General features: G+C 40.5%; 1 protein-coding gene across 2 annotated transcripts in view; it reads left to right on the top strand.

The window, feature by feature from the left end:
• The window catches only part of schip1 (schwannomin interacting protein 1), a 236,622-nt gene that overhangs the window by 83,572 nt on the left and 136,011 nt on the right, over positions 1-17,039 (top strand). For both annotated transcript variants that reach the window (XM_085243594.1, XM_085243592.1), the window contains exons 6-8: positions 134-198; positions 996-1,067; positions 1,298-1,433. In XM_085243594.1, coding sequence (XP_085099720.1) covers positions 134-198; positions 996-1,067; positions 1,298-1,433 — 273 coding nt within the window. The remainder of the gene's footprint in view (positions 1-133; positions 199-995; positions 1,068-1,297; positions 1,434-17,039) is intronic.

The raw sequence follows: 17,039 nt of genomic DNA, 5'->3' as shown, positions 1-17,039 counted from the left end.
TTCATTCATAATTGTGCACGCACACACAAAATGCTGGGATCTCCTCTCATCTTTCTCATCTCATCGCCTCCTCCTCCTCCTGTTCCCAGCTGCTTGACTCTGTATTTGTCCCTCTTGTGTATCTCTTACACAGATTCATCTCAAGAGCCTCCAGAGTGGATACAAGCATGTTAATAATGAAGGCTTCCAGCTGCACAGGTGAGTTTGGTTATATGTGCACACATAACCGACCCAGAGTAGTCCTATATATTTATATTTATGACTTAAAGTCATAAATATGACTTTAACTCATAAATATGATACGAGAGTATCATGGTGTGTTTTTAATGCACAGTATTCTCAGTCGCATGTTTTCCTCTTCAGATACACTAACTTGTGAATGATTCAGCAAATGACGATCAGGTTACGGTTGATATTTTCAATCGAGACTGTGGCTGCTTCTGTTTACTCACTCATCCCAGCAGCTCCACCATCACATGCAAACCCATGAAACTGTGCTCGGAATTTCTTCAGAAACTCCTCCATCGCAAGATTTTCTAACTGCAGGATGTTGCAGACAGCAGCCCTGGTGCAGACCTGCAATTTAACATATTGAAAGAAGAAGCTGCATAAGCCACCTGTGTAAGGAATTCTGATGTCAGCGATCAGCAAGGGGCTAATCCAGTTAATTTCTGTTTTATTTATTTCACTCTGAAACAGTTGTCCTTAGCAGATTAATGGAAAGAAGAAGAAGAAGCATCGGGGGGGGGGGGGTTATCTCTATCCCCTTTGCAGCATCAAATCACACCTTAGGTAAACCTTATAGTAATAAGCACAGAGACAGAATGATTATCCTGCTCTTGTTCTGCTGCAGTTTCTCTATAGGAGTGATTTACCACTGTTTAATTACTGATAACGTAGACTGGACCTGTATGGATGTATGTGTGTGTCTTTGTGTGTGTGCTGTTTGTTGTTCTTTGAATGTCTTTACCCCTTTCCCCTTTTCTTCTGCTCAGTAATCACCTGACTATGAACCTAGACAACAACATCAATGTCAACCTGCCACCAATTGAGAACAAGGTGTTGATGTGAGTATTTCTTTTATCTGTCTAAAAAAGGGCCATTTGCAGACTTTTGTTTTAATTGCAGTCATTAAAAAAACATTTAATAAAGTGCTTCATTTCTTGTGTATAACTACTATTATGTTAATTTCCATCATTGCGTTCATGAGATTTGAACATTTTTGTGCCTGTTTACCTCTCTGTAGCTTTCAGTGAGTCACAGTTCAAATGAATCTTTCTTTATCTTTTACATGCAGTATTCAGCGGGCTTGGCGTGACTTCCTGCAGCGACAGGAAGTGGAGAAAAGGAGCCCTTCCCCACCGTCCCTCTCCTCCTCCGATAAGATGAGCATGTCAATCAGCATGTTGACCCTGTCAGACGGCAGCACCCCAGTAAGTCACGCCCATGTCAAGCAAATGTTCTATTACAAATGTATGGCTTTAAACAACATGCTACATGTGTGATAGCATTTGAGGAGGCTGCGTGTCTGAGCGTGTGTGTGTGACAAATGACTAGAAATGACTGCCGTTAGTCACGTGTTGGTTGGTGCAGTAGTTTTGTGTTGTATGTTAACAATATGTAATACTATATGCAGGCTTATGTTAGAAGTGTGTGACAGTACAGTGGCAAAAGAAAATCCTTTTGATTTACCTGTTTGCTCTGCACTACTTGTTCATAAGATCTTATCTGAGCTTCAGAAGTGCAGTCAAACAGACACATTACACATTTCCATTAACAGCTTGGATTTAATAACTGATAACGGAAACTTTTTGGAAGCGCTAACTTCAACCTAGCATCTGTAGATTGGTAGGGTAGGGTCTTTACTTTACAACATGTTGGAGGGGACTGCTGCAGTAATTTGGTGCTGTATAAATAAAACTGAATTGAATTGATTAAAGCTCGACAATGTTTTCATTCAGCTCAGCTAGTTTTGCTTTTTGTTCATATATATTTTTATGAAGGCAAAATGTCTGGCCTCTAATTTGGTCGCACTTCAATGTGGAACTTAGTTGTTTAAACCTTTGTTGTTTTACTTGAGTTTTAGGGATATTGCATTGCTGCATTACCAAACCTTTCCTTAGGAGGGACCGTGACATGTAGGATTTCATTTCCCCTTTAACATGGTGAGCAGCAAAGTAACTCATAATTACTAGGCTCCCTCTACTGTACTACTCTGGGATGAATGCCAGATGTTGTGTGTTCTCTACAGTGTAGTTGTGTAAAGGTTTCTTTCTTTGGTTTCTTTGTGCCGTCTTGTTAAAGACACACGAGCAGAGATGTTAGTTAGCTTATCTGGCTGCTTTAAGCCTTTGGGTGTGACTTTGGGGTGTGTGGTTTACCTCGTTTAGTATTTTGTGTCATTTTAGCAGCGTGAGTAAAAGCAGTCACTGTGTTGACTTTCTGATGCTTTCCAGCTATATGCAACCAAATCAGTCGACAAGTCAAAGTCAAAGTCAAAATAGCTTTGACCTACACATTCCTGTTTTGTTTTATTGAATGGTGTTGATTGTTTTTCTTTCTGCTTTAATTTGCTGTGTAGAAACAAACAGTATATTTTAATTTTATTAGATAAAATACAACAGTGTTTTGGATTTCTTCTTTTTCTCACATGAGACTTTATTTTTACATAAATACAGAAAGTTCACAAATTTTTCTCACTTTTCTTGTCAGTGTTTTAATATGTTGCTCCAAGTTATGACAAGCCTTTTGTAGAGACTGTGAAACTGTGCTCGTAGTCCCACTTATGTCCACAAGGGGGCAGTATCTTAAAGCCAGTTTATTTGCTCCGCAAACTTAGAACCAGCCGCTATCAAAGAGTAAATATACGGGGATGTGGTCTCTCTTAAACACACTCTCAGAGCAAGCGCACGCTGAGAATAGAGAGCAGCCGAAATGCCATTCTCATTCAGCACATCTTCCGATCTTCCATTTAACCAGACCACAGTAAATCCCTGGGATTTTCTCTACTGCTTCTGTTGTGGTCATTATAATTCTGTACTGACGTCGTCTTCAGGCTTCTGGCTGAATAGCAAGTGTGTGTACACTCCTCTACTAATCTCTGAGCCTGAAGTCAACAGGCAGGTTAAATCTCAGAGACGGCTGGGAGAGTTCTGCATTTGAGCACACTTAGGTGGTACTTGTCCACTCAGTCACTACAGAGAAAAGCTTTTACACTGAAGAAGATTTGGATTTGGATTCTTGAGGACAAAAGGGGGTCGAGTGGGTTATGAGTGAAGAGAATACAGAGTGCTGTGGAACAGAAATACAATCTGCTGGCTTAGAAGCTGTCAGGCGACCTATAAGATTCGCAGCTGGTGGTTGATGACGTTATACGCGCGCATCCATCCTGAATGTTTGCGTATAATGCCATCAGCCAAGTTTGTACACACAACAACAGCACACAAACACACACAAAAGAGACATCGTTTATGTGGCGGGGAAATGCTTAGCTCAGTGACTTCAACCTGCTGACAAGGCCAGATGATCATCACCAAGAGAGAAAGACAGCGCGGGAGCGTGCGTGTAATAGACCCTAAGGTCACGGGAGACGGAGGAGAGTGGCGGAGAGGAAAGGCGGATGAAAAACAGACGTTGCTTCACCGGTTGAATGTGCTGATGTTGTAGATCTGCCCTCCTCTGTGAGAAAGGAAGAGTCAGCTTTTGCTCTCTTGTGATTTCAAGAGAATTGATCGCAATAGCCCAGCGAAATCTGCGCTATTATGTTGAAGCTGTCTCGCTTCACACAGGTTCTCTCGCTTTTTGACCTTTCCCTCCCTTTGTTTAGTCGTCCTGTCTTTACGGTAATGTTTTAGCTGGTTGTGACATCTCCGCCCTGTTACATTTCTGTTGACCCAGCTAATCATTCTCAGCACACATTGGTGTTTGTACATTCATGGATAAACACACACGCACACACATATGCGGGATGGAGTCTTGAGACACGGTGACGTGGAAGCCATCGCTAAAGTGATTGAGTTTCTAACCTTTGTGACTACAACATCAGTCTTTGACAAAACCTTGCTGCATTACTCTGCAGCCTGTGTGGGTGGGTGTTTTTCTTTTTTTTTCCCCACCCTTGTGTGTGTTTAAGAGAGATGAGTGTACTGTTCTCAGCCGAAAGATGTGGTTGACATGTGACTTTACTGTGTAAATTACTTTTCGCACTGCAACTTGGCTCACTAATTGCCATGGCAATCCTGCAAAATCGAGCAGCTCTAGATATCTCTCTTTATGATCGATCCCTCTGCTGTGTGGCAACGCCATCGAGGGTGGCAGAAATTATAGGTTTCATTAAAGGGGAACCTAACAAAACTCTGGCTTTTATGCTGAGACATGAATCAGCTGTCTACATTTTATTGTTTCATAATATTGTGCTGCATCAACACGGCTAGCCAGACCACCAGCAAGTACACACACACACACGCACACACACACAGGCACGGGCACATGAACACACAGTCCAGTGCAGCTTCAATTTTAGACTGTCTAGATGATAGATGTCTTTTTATAACCAGACATCAATCAATACTGTTTTGGGACTGGCTGAATCTGTTTTTTATGCCTCTAGCAGTGTTGTTGCTCAATTACTGGAGAAATGAGAATGAAAACAAACATCCAGAGATCTTAAAAATTAAACAAGAGGTTTGTTATTTTTAAGTTTAAAAATTTGAGGGCTTTGATAGAGGTTCTAGTTCAGTTTTCTTCCTTGTTTTTTTTTTTTTTTTTTTTAAGGTAATTTGTGGGACTGTTTTGGAGTGTGGGAGCTGTCCTTTACTTTGGTGCTGATCCATGCTCTTTAATGTAGTAGCAGAGTTTTGACAGTAGAGGGAGGGCCTGTATCACAGTCGAGTTTATTGGGTTTTCTTTTTAATACATACTAGATTAATACAACATCTTTAAGATCTAGCAGAAATATAAAAAGTCAAATACTGCAACAGTAATTAACTGCTCGGTAATTACTCTGTAAGTACATAGAGGCCTAATACTTTTACATAAATTCAACATCACAGTGTGAAACCAGCATATTATAGTACAATGCCACTTGGCAGAGAATATTCATTTACCTTAATAGATGAAATAAGCTAGTTTTCCCGAAAAATATAACTAAATATATAAACTCTGTGTGTGTGTGTGTGTGTGTGTGTGTGTGTGTGTGTGTGTGTGTGTGTGTGTGTGTGTGTGTGTGTGTGTGTTGGCTTATGAAGGGCACAGAGGGCCAACTCAGTCCATCTGGCCTGCTAAGGTGCAGGGAAACTGAGCAGAGGAGTGCCGCCTTCTCTGTCTGCCAGCTGTCATATGTCTCCATCTCTGCCCCCTCCATCAGTGCTCTCTTAACACTCTCCTCCTCCTTTCATGTGATAGTTTATTTAGTTCTTAGAGTATTTTATGTCTTTCTCTTTTTCCATCTCAGTCTTAATGGCTCTCTCAGAGCGTCCCTGCATCTTTCTCAGTTTCAGTGTCTGTTTTTATCATTTGCTCACCCACATACTGTTCTCTTGGCTTTATCAGACCAGGCAGCAGCAGCAGCTGTGGAGGCCTGGAAGTAGAGATAAAAGAGGTTAGGCAAAGTTTAGGGAACTTTTGTGAGCTTACTGTACTGTCTGCTCTTTATGTACAGCATGAAGTAGGAGATGGCTTCAAAGAGAGATTAATCTTTCAGCAATATAGCACTACCTATTTAGGTCTTCGGTTTAACCTCTTGCATGTTTGTAGCTGTCCTTAAATAACCCCGACTGCTCTGCAGATGACTCAAATTCAATATTACACAAAGCACAAGAACTTCAGCAGATTACTGAGCCAGCAGGCTGCACAGTCTGTACCCTGTGTCAAAGCATTTAACCCCTCACATTTGTTTCACCCATTTAATCCAGTGCAGGATACAAATAGTTTCCCCGTCAGTGAGCTCACATAGTTTTAATGACGGATCCTTTAGTTTACTGCACAAGTCAACCTTTCTTTACTGTATGTAGAGGAAAGCAGCAAAGATCACCTACTGTGTTACACAGGTAGAATGGTGATTACCCAAAGACCTCAGTATTGTTATTGTATAAATGGCTCTCCCTCGTGTTTACTGCGGCTTCATTCTGCTGTATTTACTGTATATTAAGCTCATAGTGCAGCATTCCCTAAAAGGTACCTTCATGCTGCATGAAGTATGAATATTTTTAAAGCATTACTGAAACTGTTGCCACAAAGTCAATTAAATCAAATCTGTTTCTTTGAAGCCAAATATCCCCAATTTATCTTGAAGAGCATCAAAGTTTAGCGCATCACCTGCAATGTTAAACTCTTTGAACAGGTGAAAAAAACGTTACAATTATCTGTTATACTTACCAACTATTTGGATATTTTTCCAGCAGTTTAAAAAAGTTATTATTTTAACGAAATGATTCACTGATTGATACAGGGGGGGGACTCCAGTTTCCATCACGACATACTTAACTTTGTTTTTAGAATAACACAGTTATTCCTTAATCACCACACTGCCCGCTAAGTCAGCAGTCTTTTGCATGCTGTCACCTTCCCAAACATTTCCTTTTCCCAATAGCGTTTCTCTGTTCCCCTCTACTGTCGACCAGAACATCCCTGCACTGATTTATGGTAATTATGCAAATGAAACATAAGGCTTTGGAAATTAATGCTAACCCCCACCAGTCTCTTCGTCACTTGAGGACGGGTGTATCTGGAGCCAATGCTTTTACAATCCTGTTACTGTAATACCAGGGACAATGCAAAAAGGCTAGGTCAGGAGATTAAGGATTGCCTTGAATTAGTTTAGGTTTATTGAAGCCTCATTGAGGCAGTTCATTAGGGAGGAAATTGATTGAAAAGGTATCCTACACATGGGTTTATACTCTTTCTTAGTCCTCGGGAGTGATGCTGGGTCTGTGGGCTGCAGATTTCATTGACATAATCCCTCTTGTCATAATCTCTCACCTAGATGAGATGTGCCGCATAGTAATCGTGTAGGTCTGTGTGTGCTGGCTCTTCACTGTGTCTGAGGTGCACTGAGTGATGGGCCTGACAGGATGCAAAAGACTGCTGTGACACACCAGCCATGGTATTGATTGACAGAATCATTAGTGACCCCGCACCAGTCCATCACCGTCTTGTGCGGAGACGGTCTGGTTCTTTATCTCAACGTTGCTGAGTTTTCTTGGCTGTAACCAAGTCAAACTGACTTAAAACAATCTGAGTCTCTAATATGTGCTCCAGCTCCAGTGTTACAACCACCCTGCAGACATGTGAAGGACATTCATATGACTCTTATAATTATGTATAAGGGAGATGGAGCCTTCTGCGTAATAATATCTAATGGAGGGCACCGAGGTCTGACTCTCTGTTAATCACCTGCCAGCAGCATGTCAAGTCAAACATGGGCCCTTTCTCACCTGGGACATGTCACATCATACACTCCCTGAAGTGTGTAATGCATATTATGGCCATGTGACATTCTCGACACGATGCGTGTGTTTGTGTGCGACTGTGACGGACGTGGGACTGAATGAACACCGACTCTCAATTAGTCAAACGTTGAAGTTATTTGATAGGTGAAATTCTAAAAATCAAAAATACGTGAATTCACAAACTGCACGATCATCATTGGGGTTTAAATAATTTTGAAGTATTTGCAGAACAGTAGTTTGCAAATGGTAACAGCCCTCGCTTCAGTGTGACGTCATGTTGCATTTGTGTTGTATATTAGAATCCACAGGAGGTCACTGTTCTGCTTTGCTGGGATAGACTAACCCAATACCTGGGAGGAGTCCAGGTCCAGTAAGCAGAAAAAAAAACCTTTATCAAAATGGATCTAGTGTTTACTCTGCAAGGTATTCATTTTATTGACTATCAATTACTTTATCGATCTGGATTCAAAGGCACACAGTTTCAGAACACCCTATCCAGATCTGCAGGCACGCTGATGTTGTTGCTGTGTAGAGGACACTCTCAGTTTGTAAACACCCCCCTTCCCCTTCTGTCTGATAATGCCAGTCAAGGGCCTCTTCTTTTAAATTAATAGCTCATTATCAACATATTTGTAATTAAAAAGAGAGGTGAGCTGCTTTTTTTTTATTACACTCTCTTATCTGTCTCGCTCTACCTTTCTCCCTGCGTCCCTTCTATTTTGCCTCCCTTTCCTTTTCTCCTTGAGCCTTTTTAATTTCACAACACTTTGAATTAAATATTAAAGGGTTTCAGGATGACATCAGACTTGCGAACAAGCTGCTGGGTTTTTCTAGCCCGCCTTCTATTTATAAAATGTCATCCCTCCCTATTTTTTCACCCTTTTTTTCCCCTTCCAATTTCATTCTCAACTTCCTTTACATAAATTGGTGCTGTCAAAATGTGCTGGGATGAAAACAGAAGAAAGATCATGATAATAACAGAGTCTACAAATAGTAAACAATGGTGGATTAAACTCCCTTGAGACCTTACAGAGGAATTTACTCCCAGCATTTCATTTGAGTGACTGCATTGATATTACATGAAATGTAACGCATTGTATGGTAATATCAAATTATTGTTATCCACTGCTAGCTAATATAAACATTTTCAGGTTGTGTTACAATGATCTAAATAAACAACTACCTTTAAGAAACCTGTGAAAACTACACATTGATGTAGAAAATATTGTGCTGTTAACTGCAGGTCACTCGGGCCCCAGCAACTGATGTGCTTTACAAATCCCACTTTCACATGGAGACGTCAGTATTAACCAATGCAAAGGGAGAAGAGAACAGCAGCTTTGAACAGTATTTGTGCAACAACACGGACAAGCAAATTGAGACGCGTTCCCAAACCTTCACAAAGTCAAAAGATACTCACACGTGCGTCATTCTCTGCTAACATTTTAATATAAAAAAATACATCTGCTTGAAAAAACCTAGCATGTTACAACATATATCATTAAAAGGAGCAAAAAGCACCTTCTTTCCTTTCCCCTTTTCTCATACCAAGAGTGCCTTTCTGTCTTTACTGATCCCACAACCACCATTACGGTATTTCACTGATCTCCTGCTCGCTCCATAAAACAGACGTAATTGATCATCAAAGCCTGATTGGAGACAGCGATGATTTGAAGTGCAACAGACTGATACAATTATTCATTATCTTAGCTCTAGAATCTATTGATTGGGGCTTTGCAGGGGTAATCAAGAGCAGCCACACGCTGTAAAGTGTGATACTTTATTCTGAAAAGTGTCCAACAGTAAGTAGATGGACACAGGACTCAATTTAATTCTGAAAGCTGATAAGCATGATAGTGGGAGTTACAAAGAAAGCATCTAATATTTTTTTTGAGAGGACTGGATAAGAGGATGAAGAGAAGGAATATGGATTATCATCAGTGAGATAAGAATTTTGTAAAAAAAAATCTATAATAATAATAATAATAATAAATATAATTCACAGTAAATCACTTGTGTTGCTTTTTTCATGTTCTGTGTAATTTTTTTTGTTGTCTGTTCTGAACGAATAAGAGCTTGCTCAGTATTTATCCAGAGCACTGGCTCTGGATTTCATTTCATTTCATTTTGGAATAAAGTGTGTATTAGCACATCAGCTGCTACCTGTAGCTCATTAGCAGTGCATTTGTGCTGCCTTTTAGGCAACACTGAAAAATAGAGATGAAGATGGAACTGCGTCTATTTTCCTGTGCCACAAGTTCTGCCTACCTATAACGAGCGCTAGTAATGGAAATGTTTTATTAATAGGGGAGTTCATGCTCTCTGCCTCAGACATAATTCATGCTATTCATGCATAAGTGCATCACACATACATGTGCACATGTATGCACATAGGAAAGAAAGAGGTAATTAAGAGTATGTTACCGTAGCGCTCATTTATACTTGACATGATTTTACACATTCATACCTCAAGAGCTAGAAGATATCTTGAGGTGTGTGTGTGTGTGTGTGTGTGTGTGTGTGTGTGTGTGTGTGTGTGTGTGTGTGTGTGTGTGTGAGAGAGAGAGAGAGAGAGAGAGAGACACAGAGAGAGAGAGACACAGAGAGCAAAGGAACAGCCTGCAGCACGTTTTATATCCAGCCTCATTTACCAGATTCCACTCCTCCATTATCAGCTGGATCATTATCCTCTCTCCGCCCTGCCCTGGCTGCTCGCTTCAGCTGGGACTCAAGGTGGCACATTAAAACATCAACGCATACATCACTTACTTTCACCCAGAAAGCTTAGTATTCTGCATTTCTTTTAAAATGTGAACCTGAAAACTGAAAATAGTTCAGTTCTGGGTGTATATGCGCACATAAGGGTGCAAAGTTTTCGTCCCGCTGCTGTTGTATGTGGCTATGTGTGCACGTGTCTTTTACTTGTGAGACGAGTGGTTTGCAGCTAAAGTCGAGTATCGAGATGGAGCGATACACGTCTAAGATTAGATAAAGGTTTCAGTTCTGCCACGAGCACGAAACCACTCAATGTCATACCGGTCGTTATCTTCTTTCATGTACATGTACTGTATAATGCTTTGCTGAGCATAATAGAATGCATTTTATGTGGCATAGCTAGTCATACGTACTGTAGGTACTCGTGAAAGGACACATTTGTCTGTGTACACCGGCAAAGATTACAGGAAGTGGAGCATTAACTTTTCAACGACTGGCTGTTTCACTATGATAATAATTACTTAGAATAGATCACCGAAGTGAGCGAGGAAAATCATTTTACTTCTGTACAGAGAAGTCCTTTCTTTGATTTTGTACACTTGCTGCTTTTTTTCCTGTTTCCTATCAAGATGGCAAAATTCCCCCACTCAGACAATGAGTCTGTTTTCACAGCCTAGTCTGAACTTATATTTCAGAGAAGTTCTCCGTGTTGTTATTCAAGGCGAACAATCCCACTGCTTTTTCAGCCCTGTGAGATCCCACTAATAGTCACAGTGACTGCTGAGGCGTGGAACGGTAGGATACACTGAACCGACTTTGGAAATGTAAAAGACTGCATGCATACCAGAAGTCAGTTGTTGTGTGTGTGTCTGCATACATTTTGGTGTGTATGTGCTCTCTCAGATGTGACCATCTAAGCTGTGATTTTTATTAAAATACTGAACATGCAGTCTGTTTGAGAAGGAGAGAGTGAGAGTGAGGAGGGGGATTTTGTTTCTCGGTTTATTGCTTTGGCATTTAGAGACAGGAGAAATCCTGAGGAGAAGAAGAGAGGGGAATGTATTGAACAGAAGGGAGATAAAAGGGGGAGAGGAAAAGCCTATTCTTCTTCCCACTGAGTGTTCTGGTCCCCAGAGAGAAACAAACTGATTTGTGATTAATGAAAAGATGGAGAAGAGGCTTCCTCTCCTTCTTTTTCTTCCTCCACAGTCCCTTTCTCTTACTAACCTAAATCTCTCACCCAGAAAAATCCATCTTGGTAATGATGTATGTGTATTGGGAATGATTAGAGAGCAGATAAAGAGGGAAATCAGTCAATAAAATAAAGACAAAAACATTTTATAATGTTATCATCGCACAACCACTTTGTGCCCCATGGAAATAATGTGCAATCGTGAAGTAAAGACCTCACCGCTTGGAAAAGTCTCATCTCTCTCCTGTGGAGCTTTCTCTCCACTTTCACAAGTGAGTGTAAGTTTTGTCTTCTAAGTAAGCTCACGAAACTTTCTACCTTGCTGAAACTACACATTTGCTCCACAACTTAAGATTCGATTTTTTTTTTTTTTTTCATTTTTTAAGTGAGAAACTTTGATAGAAGACATGACCGTAAAGGGAAAGAGGGAGATCCTGAGCTCTATGGAGCATTTTCATGTTTCATTAGCTCAGTGAAAACCAGCTTTGTTCCCTATCATCACACAGTGCATATTCCTGTGCCGCACTGACATTACAGGTCATCACTTTGCCCCAGTTATTCATCCTATGACAATGACGAAGGAGGAAGGTCGTTTTTTTAATGTATTCTCAAAGCATTTGTAGGAGAACATGGTTGAAAAAAAGTATGTGAAAGAGTTGTAAGACGTGCGGAAATGGAACAGGGGTGAGCCAAAGTATCATAATTAGAGACACCTGGAAGATCGGAAACCAAGGCGCTATACTGCACCTGCCTGTCACAAGGGAGACTTCACAGCAACCGTAGTGCAACTCCTCGTTCACGTGACATTTCTCGGGGAAAGCAAACCATTTTTAGTAAATCAAGAGTGGGGACAGGAGGATGGAGGCGTAAAGGGAGAGATGGTAATTAGGAAGAGGAGAAGCTTTTCTGCTGAAAGGCAGAATGTTGAGAAGACGAGCTTTGATTTTACGCATAAATTCATGGAGTGCCAAGGTGAGCGGGTGAAACTAAGTGCCATCAAGGGGTGTGGCAGCAAGCCTACTGAGGCAGATATGAGGAAAGTAAAGCAAGAGATTTTGAGCACTTTAAACAGGATAAAAAAAAATACTTTTGTGTCTCATTGGAGCTTAATGCAATGTGAAAAAAATAAAGTGAGAAAATTTAAAATATCCATCCATCCATTCATTCTCTTCCAACTATCCTTATCAGGGTCTTGGGATGCCTGTAGCCTATCCCAGCTGCCATAACACGAGAGGCGGGACACACCGTCGACAGTTCGCCAATCTGATGCAGGGCTAACACAGAGACACAACCATTCACACTCACATTCACAAAGTTTTTTGAGTAAACAACAAGATTTTAGCGTCAGAGACATATAACTTTACATTCACAACTTTCAGCTGCTCCCTTATTTCCTGCAGCAGATTCAACTCCATATTTGGTTTGGCACAGGTTTTTATACCAGATGCAAATCCTTCCATTTATCCCGGCTTTGGGGCCTAGCTTGTGGATAAATGGGAGGGCTGTCAGGAAGTGTGTCTGGTGTTAAAATCTGTGCCAAGCCAAAAATGTTATTGTTAGCCTCATAGTAATGTTGTGATTAGGTGAAGAAGAAGAAAATATAAGATGCCAGAACTAAAGATTAATAAGTAAACAGGTGAGAAAATTCAGAAAGCTCAAGTAGGCATGATTTTGTGGTAAATTGACTGTTACTTAAATAGTGCTTTTCTCTCAAAATACTATAAGCTTCATTCATCCATTCACACACATTTAATTTAAGGTGACATTCATACACTCACACTCCAATAGATTAATCGGGGGCAACTTGGGGCTCATCGTCTCGCCCAAGGATTCTTCAACATGCAGACCAGAGGACCCAGAAATCAAACCGCTCTACCTCCTAACCCAGACTGCCTTAGCTACTAAGCTTAGTGTTACTAAAGTCACCTAAACTGGCCACTCATTGAGGATTTTCAAGGTCATGACTCAACTACCATAATGTCTGGATATATAGTATACAGGTAATTAAATAAATGTTGACACTAAGTGTTTCAGTACAGTAAGGTTAGGTAAAGATTTTGGTAACGTCACTGGTTACTCGCTGGTTTCTGAAAGGTTTCCACTTTTGCTTTCTTGTGTTTGACAAGTCATTCATTCAGTCATTCAGTCATTCATAACCAATGAGTGGCATTTGCATACCAGATAATCCTCAAAATAGACTTAAGTTTATATTCAATATGATCTGAAATGAGTGAGGTCAAGACAGAAAACCGCAGGCATGTGACCACTAACCATGTGATGTTAACTGTCTTCCTTTGGGTGTTCATAATAATCTTGACAATGTAGGATCAGTCACACATGCCTAGAAACCAGCCCATGACTATCTGGCAACCAGCAGTCAAGACAGAAAAATTAGTGTCCTCCTGTGAGTGGTTGATGAAGGTTGATGGCATTTGCTGGGAAAATGATTGCTAAAGCCCCAGTTACACAGCCCCATGAACCAGTCACGGATCCCCTGGCGACTGCTTGTCACTAGGGAAAAGTCACTAGGTCATGGCTTGTAGTTGTAGTTTGAATAGAAGAGACAGACTTGTCTACACACGCTGTTAAGATGTGACACAAATCGAAAATGTAGACTTTTGCCTTCAAAGTGAAAGTTGTGCTGTATGAAGCATGTGGCTGCAGTGCTTAGACATAATTTCTGGTTTGCTTTGTACATTTTCGACTTGTAATTAGCAGGTTTTGCATCCAAACATGAAAAACCACAGCCAGTTCTGGCAATGTGCTAACAACCAAAGCAATCACTGGGAGATTTTTAGTACAACTAGCCAGCAACCTCCAGGAACTACTGCCAACTAGTCGGGTAACACGTGGTTTTCCCTAGCAGCCACAGCTGTCGCCATCTGGTGTCTTCATATAGAATGCATGAGTATATGCATGTCATTGTCAAAGGCAGGAACAGACCTGAGCTTGTAAAACTTTTAACTTCTCTTAGTGTTTATTTTCCCCCTTCTCACTACATTTAAATGTATCTGATATGCCTAACCTGCATTTGTTCATTTAAGCTAACAGCTACACTTAATGCACAGAAATGTGTAGTTTCTGTTTAAAGTTTCTGTGTATTTAGGAATTTTGCAAGTGTTGCCTCAAAGACAGCACGTCTACTCTAAGTGTATCCTGAGTGACAACAGGCATTCTGCACCAGACAATGTTCAATGTCTGCATATTTGCATCAGCTGTCTAGGAAATGATGCATGCAGGATTCATAGAGCAAACAAAGAATGGCTGACAGCTTTGATATGACAACGCTTTTCCTCTCCTATGGAGCTCCACGGTTTCAAAATCACTCATTCCCTGAGTTCATGAACTGTGGAGAAAAAAACGGCATGTGCAGGAGAGAGTACGACAGAGAGGACAGCAAATGTAAGGAAAAGAACAGAAGTCTTCCTACAGAGTGCTTCCTGAACAATTCTTCTGTGGCTTCCCACTCCTGTGAGGAACATAGGGTTTGCTGAGAAAAGAGATCACATCAGTATTAAATCGAAGGCATTTTAACTGCTTTGTAGGAAACAGAATTAACTTGGGGCTAGCAGAGGTAGAAAGTTCACCAGGTACACGCAGGGAGAAGCTAACTAGTTTAGAGAGAGAGTTTTTCAGTTCCAGTAATGTTTTATTAATTGCAGTTATGAAAATTAATATCTCACCAAATATCAGAGCTTTAGGCTAGTTTCTGTCCAATAATTCTCTTATTAATTGAAAGGCTCTTTTTCTGCCCACACACTGTTTTGTTCTTCGGTGGGGATAAATATTTCATTTGATGATTTACATTTCCAGGAGGCAACTATCTCCCCTCATGCCATAAAGGCTAGAATATGGAAATGGCCTGAGTCGCTTTGGCACAGTCAATGCATTCGAACTGCAGAACATCAATCACAATATATACACTTCTATACCACCATTCCTTATTTGCATATGAGTCTTTTACAAATTCAATATTGTGCTCTCACGAGTACTGTTTGAACGGAGAAATGCACTCTGCATGCATAATGCATCACAAACATTTTCTTTTAATTGAACACAATTGTTTCAAGTTCCAGTAAGACTCACAATCACAGCACAGACACAACATTTCTCCGAACAGTTCAGCAATTTGTTGAATATAAGATGATTTAATATATTTCTGCAACCACAGGACACAAGATCAGTTTTCTGGAACAAACATGAGCAGTAGCGCTGTCTACTGGAGATCATCAGTACTTATATTTAATTAAAAAATAATAATTAGTAATTAGTGTGCTGTTACAGATCAAGACTGATTTACTATGTCAAGTTAAGATGCAGTTTTCATGACATACCCCCAAGTGCTGGCACTCCGGTGATGTACCAGCATCTGTGATGTGGTTATAGAAAGGAAGCCACTTCCATTAATTAGTATTATATGTGGACAAACTACCAAAATAAAAGCACTACCAGCAAGGCTGTTATTGAAAATAAGAGGGGAAAAAATGAGGAGCAGCTGAGGGTGGAGATCGCTTCAACAATGACTTCACCACATTCTGTAATAGCATGGGTTTTGAAATAACATATTTCTCTTGCATACATTCGAAGCTTAGGAGCTACTGACTGCCAAAACTGCGGACAAAGGAAAAGGTAAAACAATGATCTGTGTACCCTTTTGTCTACGTATACTTTGCACATCTTTGGAGCATCTCTCTTTTTCTTGTTTTATTAAACGGTATGAATAATGTCTGTGCAATATTAGAATGACAAGGGGTTTGAACAGTGTGTTAATGCACTGCTGTGTAATACCTAAAATGTATCTAAAGCCCCTCTCAGCTCATCTATAACTTCTCTAAAAGGACACCCCTTTTTGCTTGTTCATACTGAGCCAAGCAGAGCTGACCTAATGCCACAAGAGAGATTTTTAGTTAGCACATCGCTGCTCTGGAATCGGACTGTAGAGATGCAGGTAATCTCGGTGGAGTTATTTCATTGTAATAGAAGAACACCAAGCAAAAAATCTTCATACCTCAGCTGCAGTTTGATGAAGGGGTGATGTTTTGGTGCAGGGGGAAATGAAACTTATACTGTATGGCAAAACTTACTGAAGCAGAAGTCTCACTCCACGAGATGAGAGTGTGACATCCTTACATTAACACCCAAGTTGCGATAATTACAGCAGGCCTACAAGAAGTGTTTTACAGCTAGCAAGTTCATTATCAAGGCAAGCCAGCGAATATTCATATTACATGTCCAAGTCCTGTATGTGTGTATGTTACGCTTATACACGTAAATGTTCTGTTAAGCGTAAAACTGCCGGATCGTGCCTTCACACACGTCTGGCCACGACGTAGCCGTGAAAGACAGTTATGCACTAAGATTAGAAACACAAAGTCTTATTCGATCTTTGTAATGAGAAACCTGTCCTCATTTCTATGCTACTGATTTGTGGAGAGACTGGAGAGGTCCATGTGCGGTGAGAAAAGAGCAAAAGCCAATCAATGTTTTCAAAGTAGAAGAGTGCACTGCGGCTGCTCTCTCCTAACAAAGAAATCGCCCATAAACCCATGCAAAGAATTGAAATGATTTATTTATTAGACTTGCTGTTTAAAAATAGTTCCATTTTCATCATCGTTACACGGTGTTTACCGTATCAACTTTAAAGCAACATGTTTTTGCAATTTTGCAGTAATGAAAACCAAAAC

This window comes from Mchenga conophoros, linkage group LG14 (assembly GCF_057382185.1).
Source record: "Mchenga conophoros isolate Kocher_MC1m ecotype Shallow Benthic linkage group LG14, M_conophoros_male_GT1.1, whole genome shotgun sequence".
In the NCBI taxonomy this organism is placed as follows: Eukaryota; Metazoa; Chordata; class Actinopteri; order Cichliformes; family Cichlidae; genus Mchenga; species Mchenga conophoros.
The sequence above is the reverse complement of the archived record's forward strand: the minus strand, read 5'-3'. Positions and strand labels throughout refer to the sequence as shown.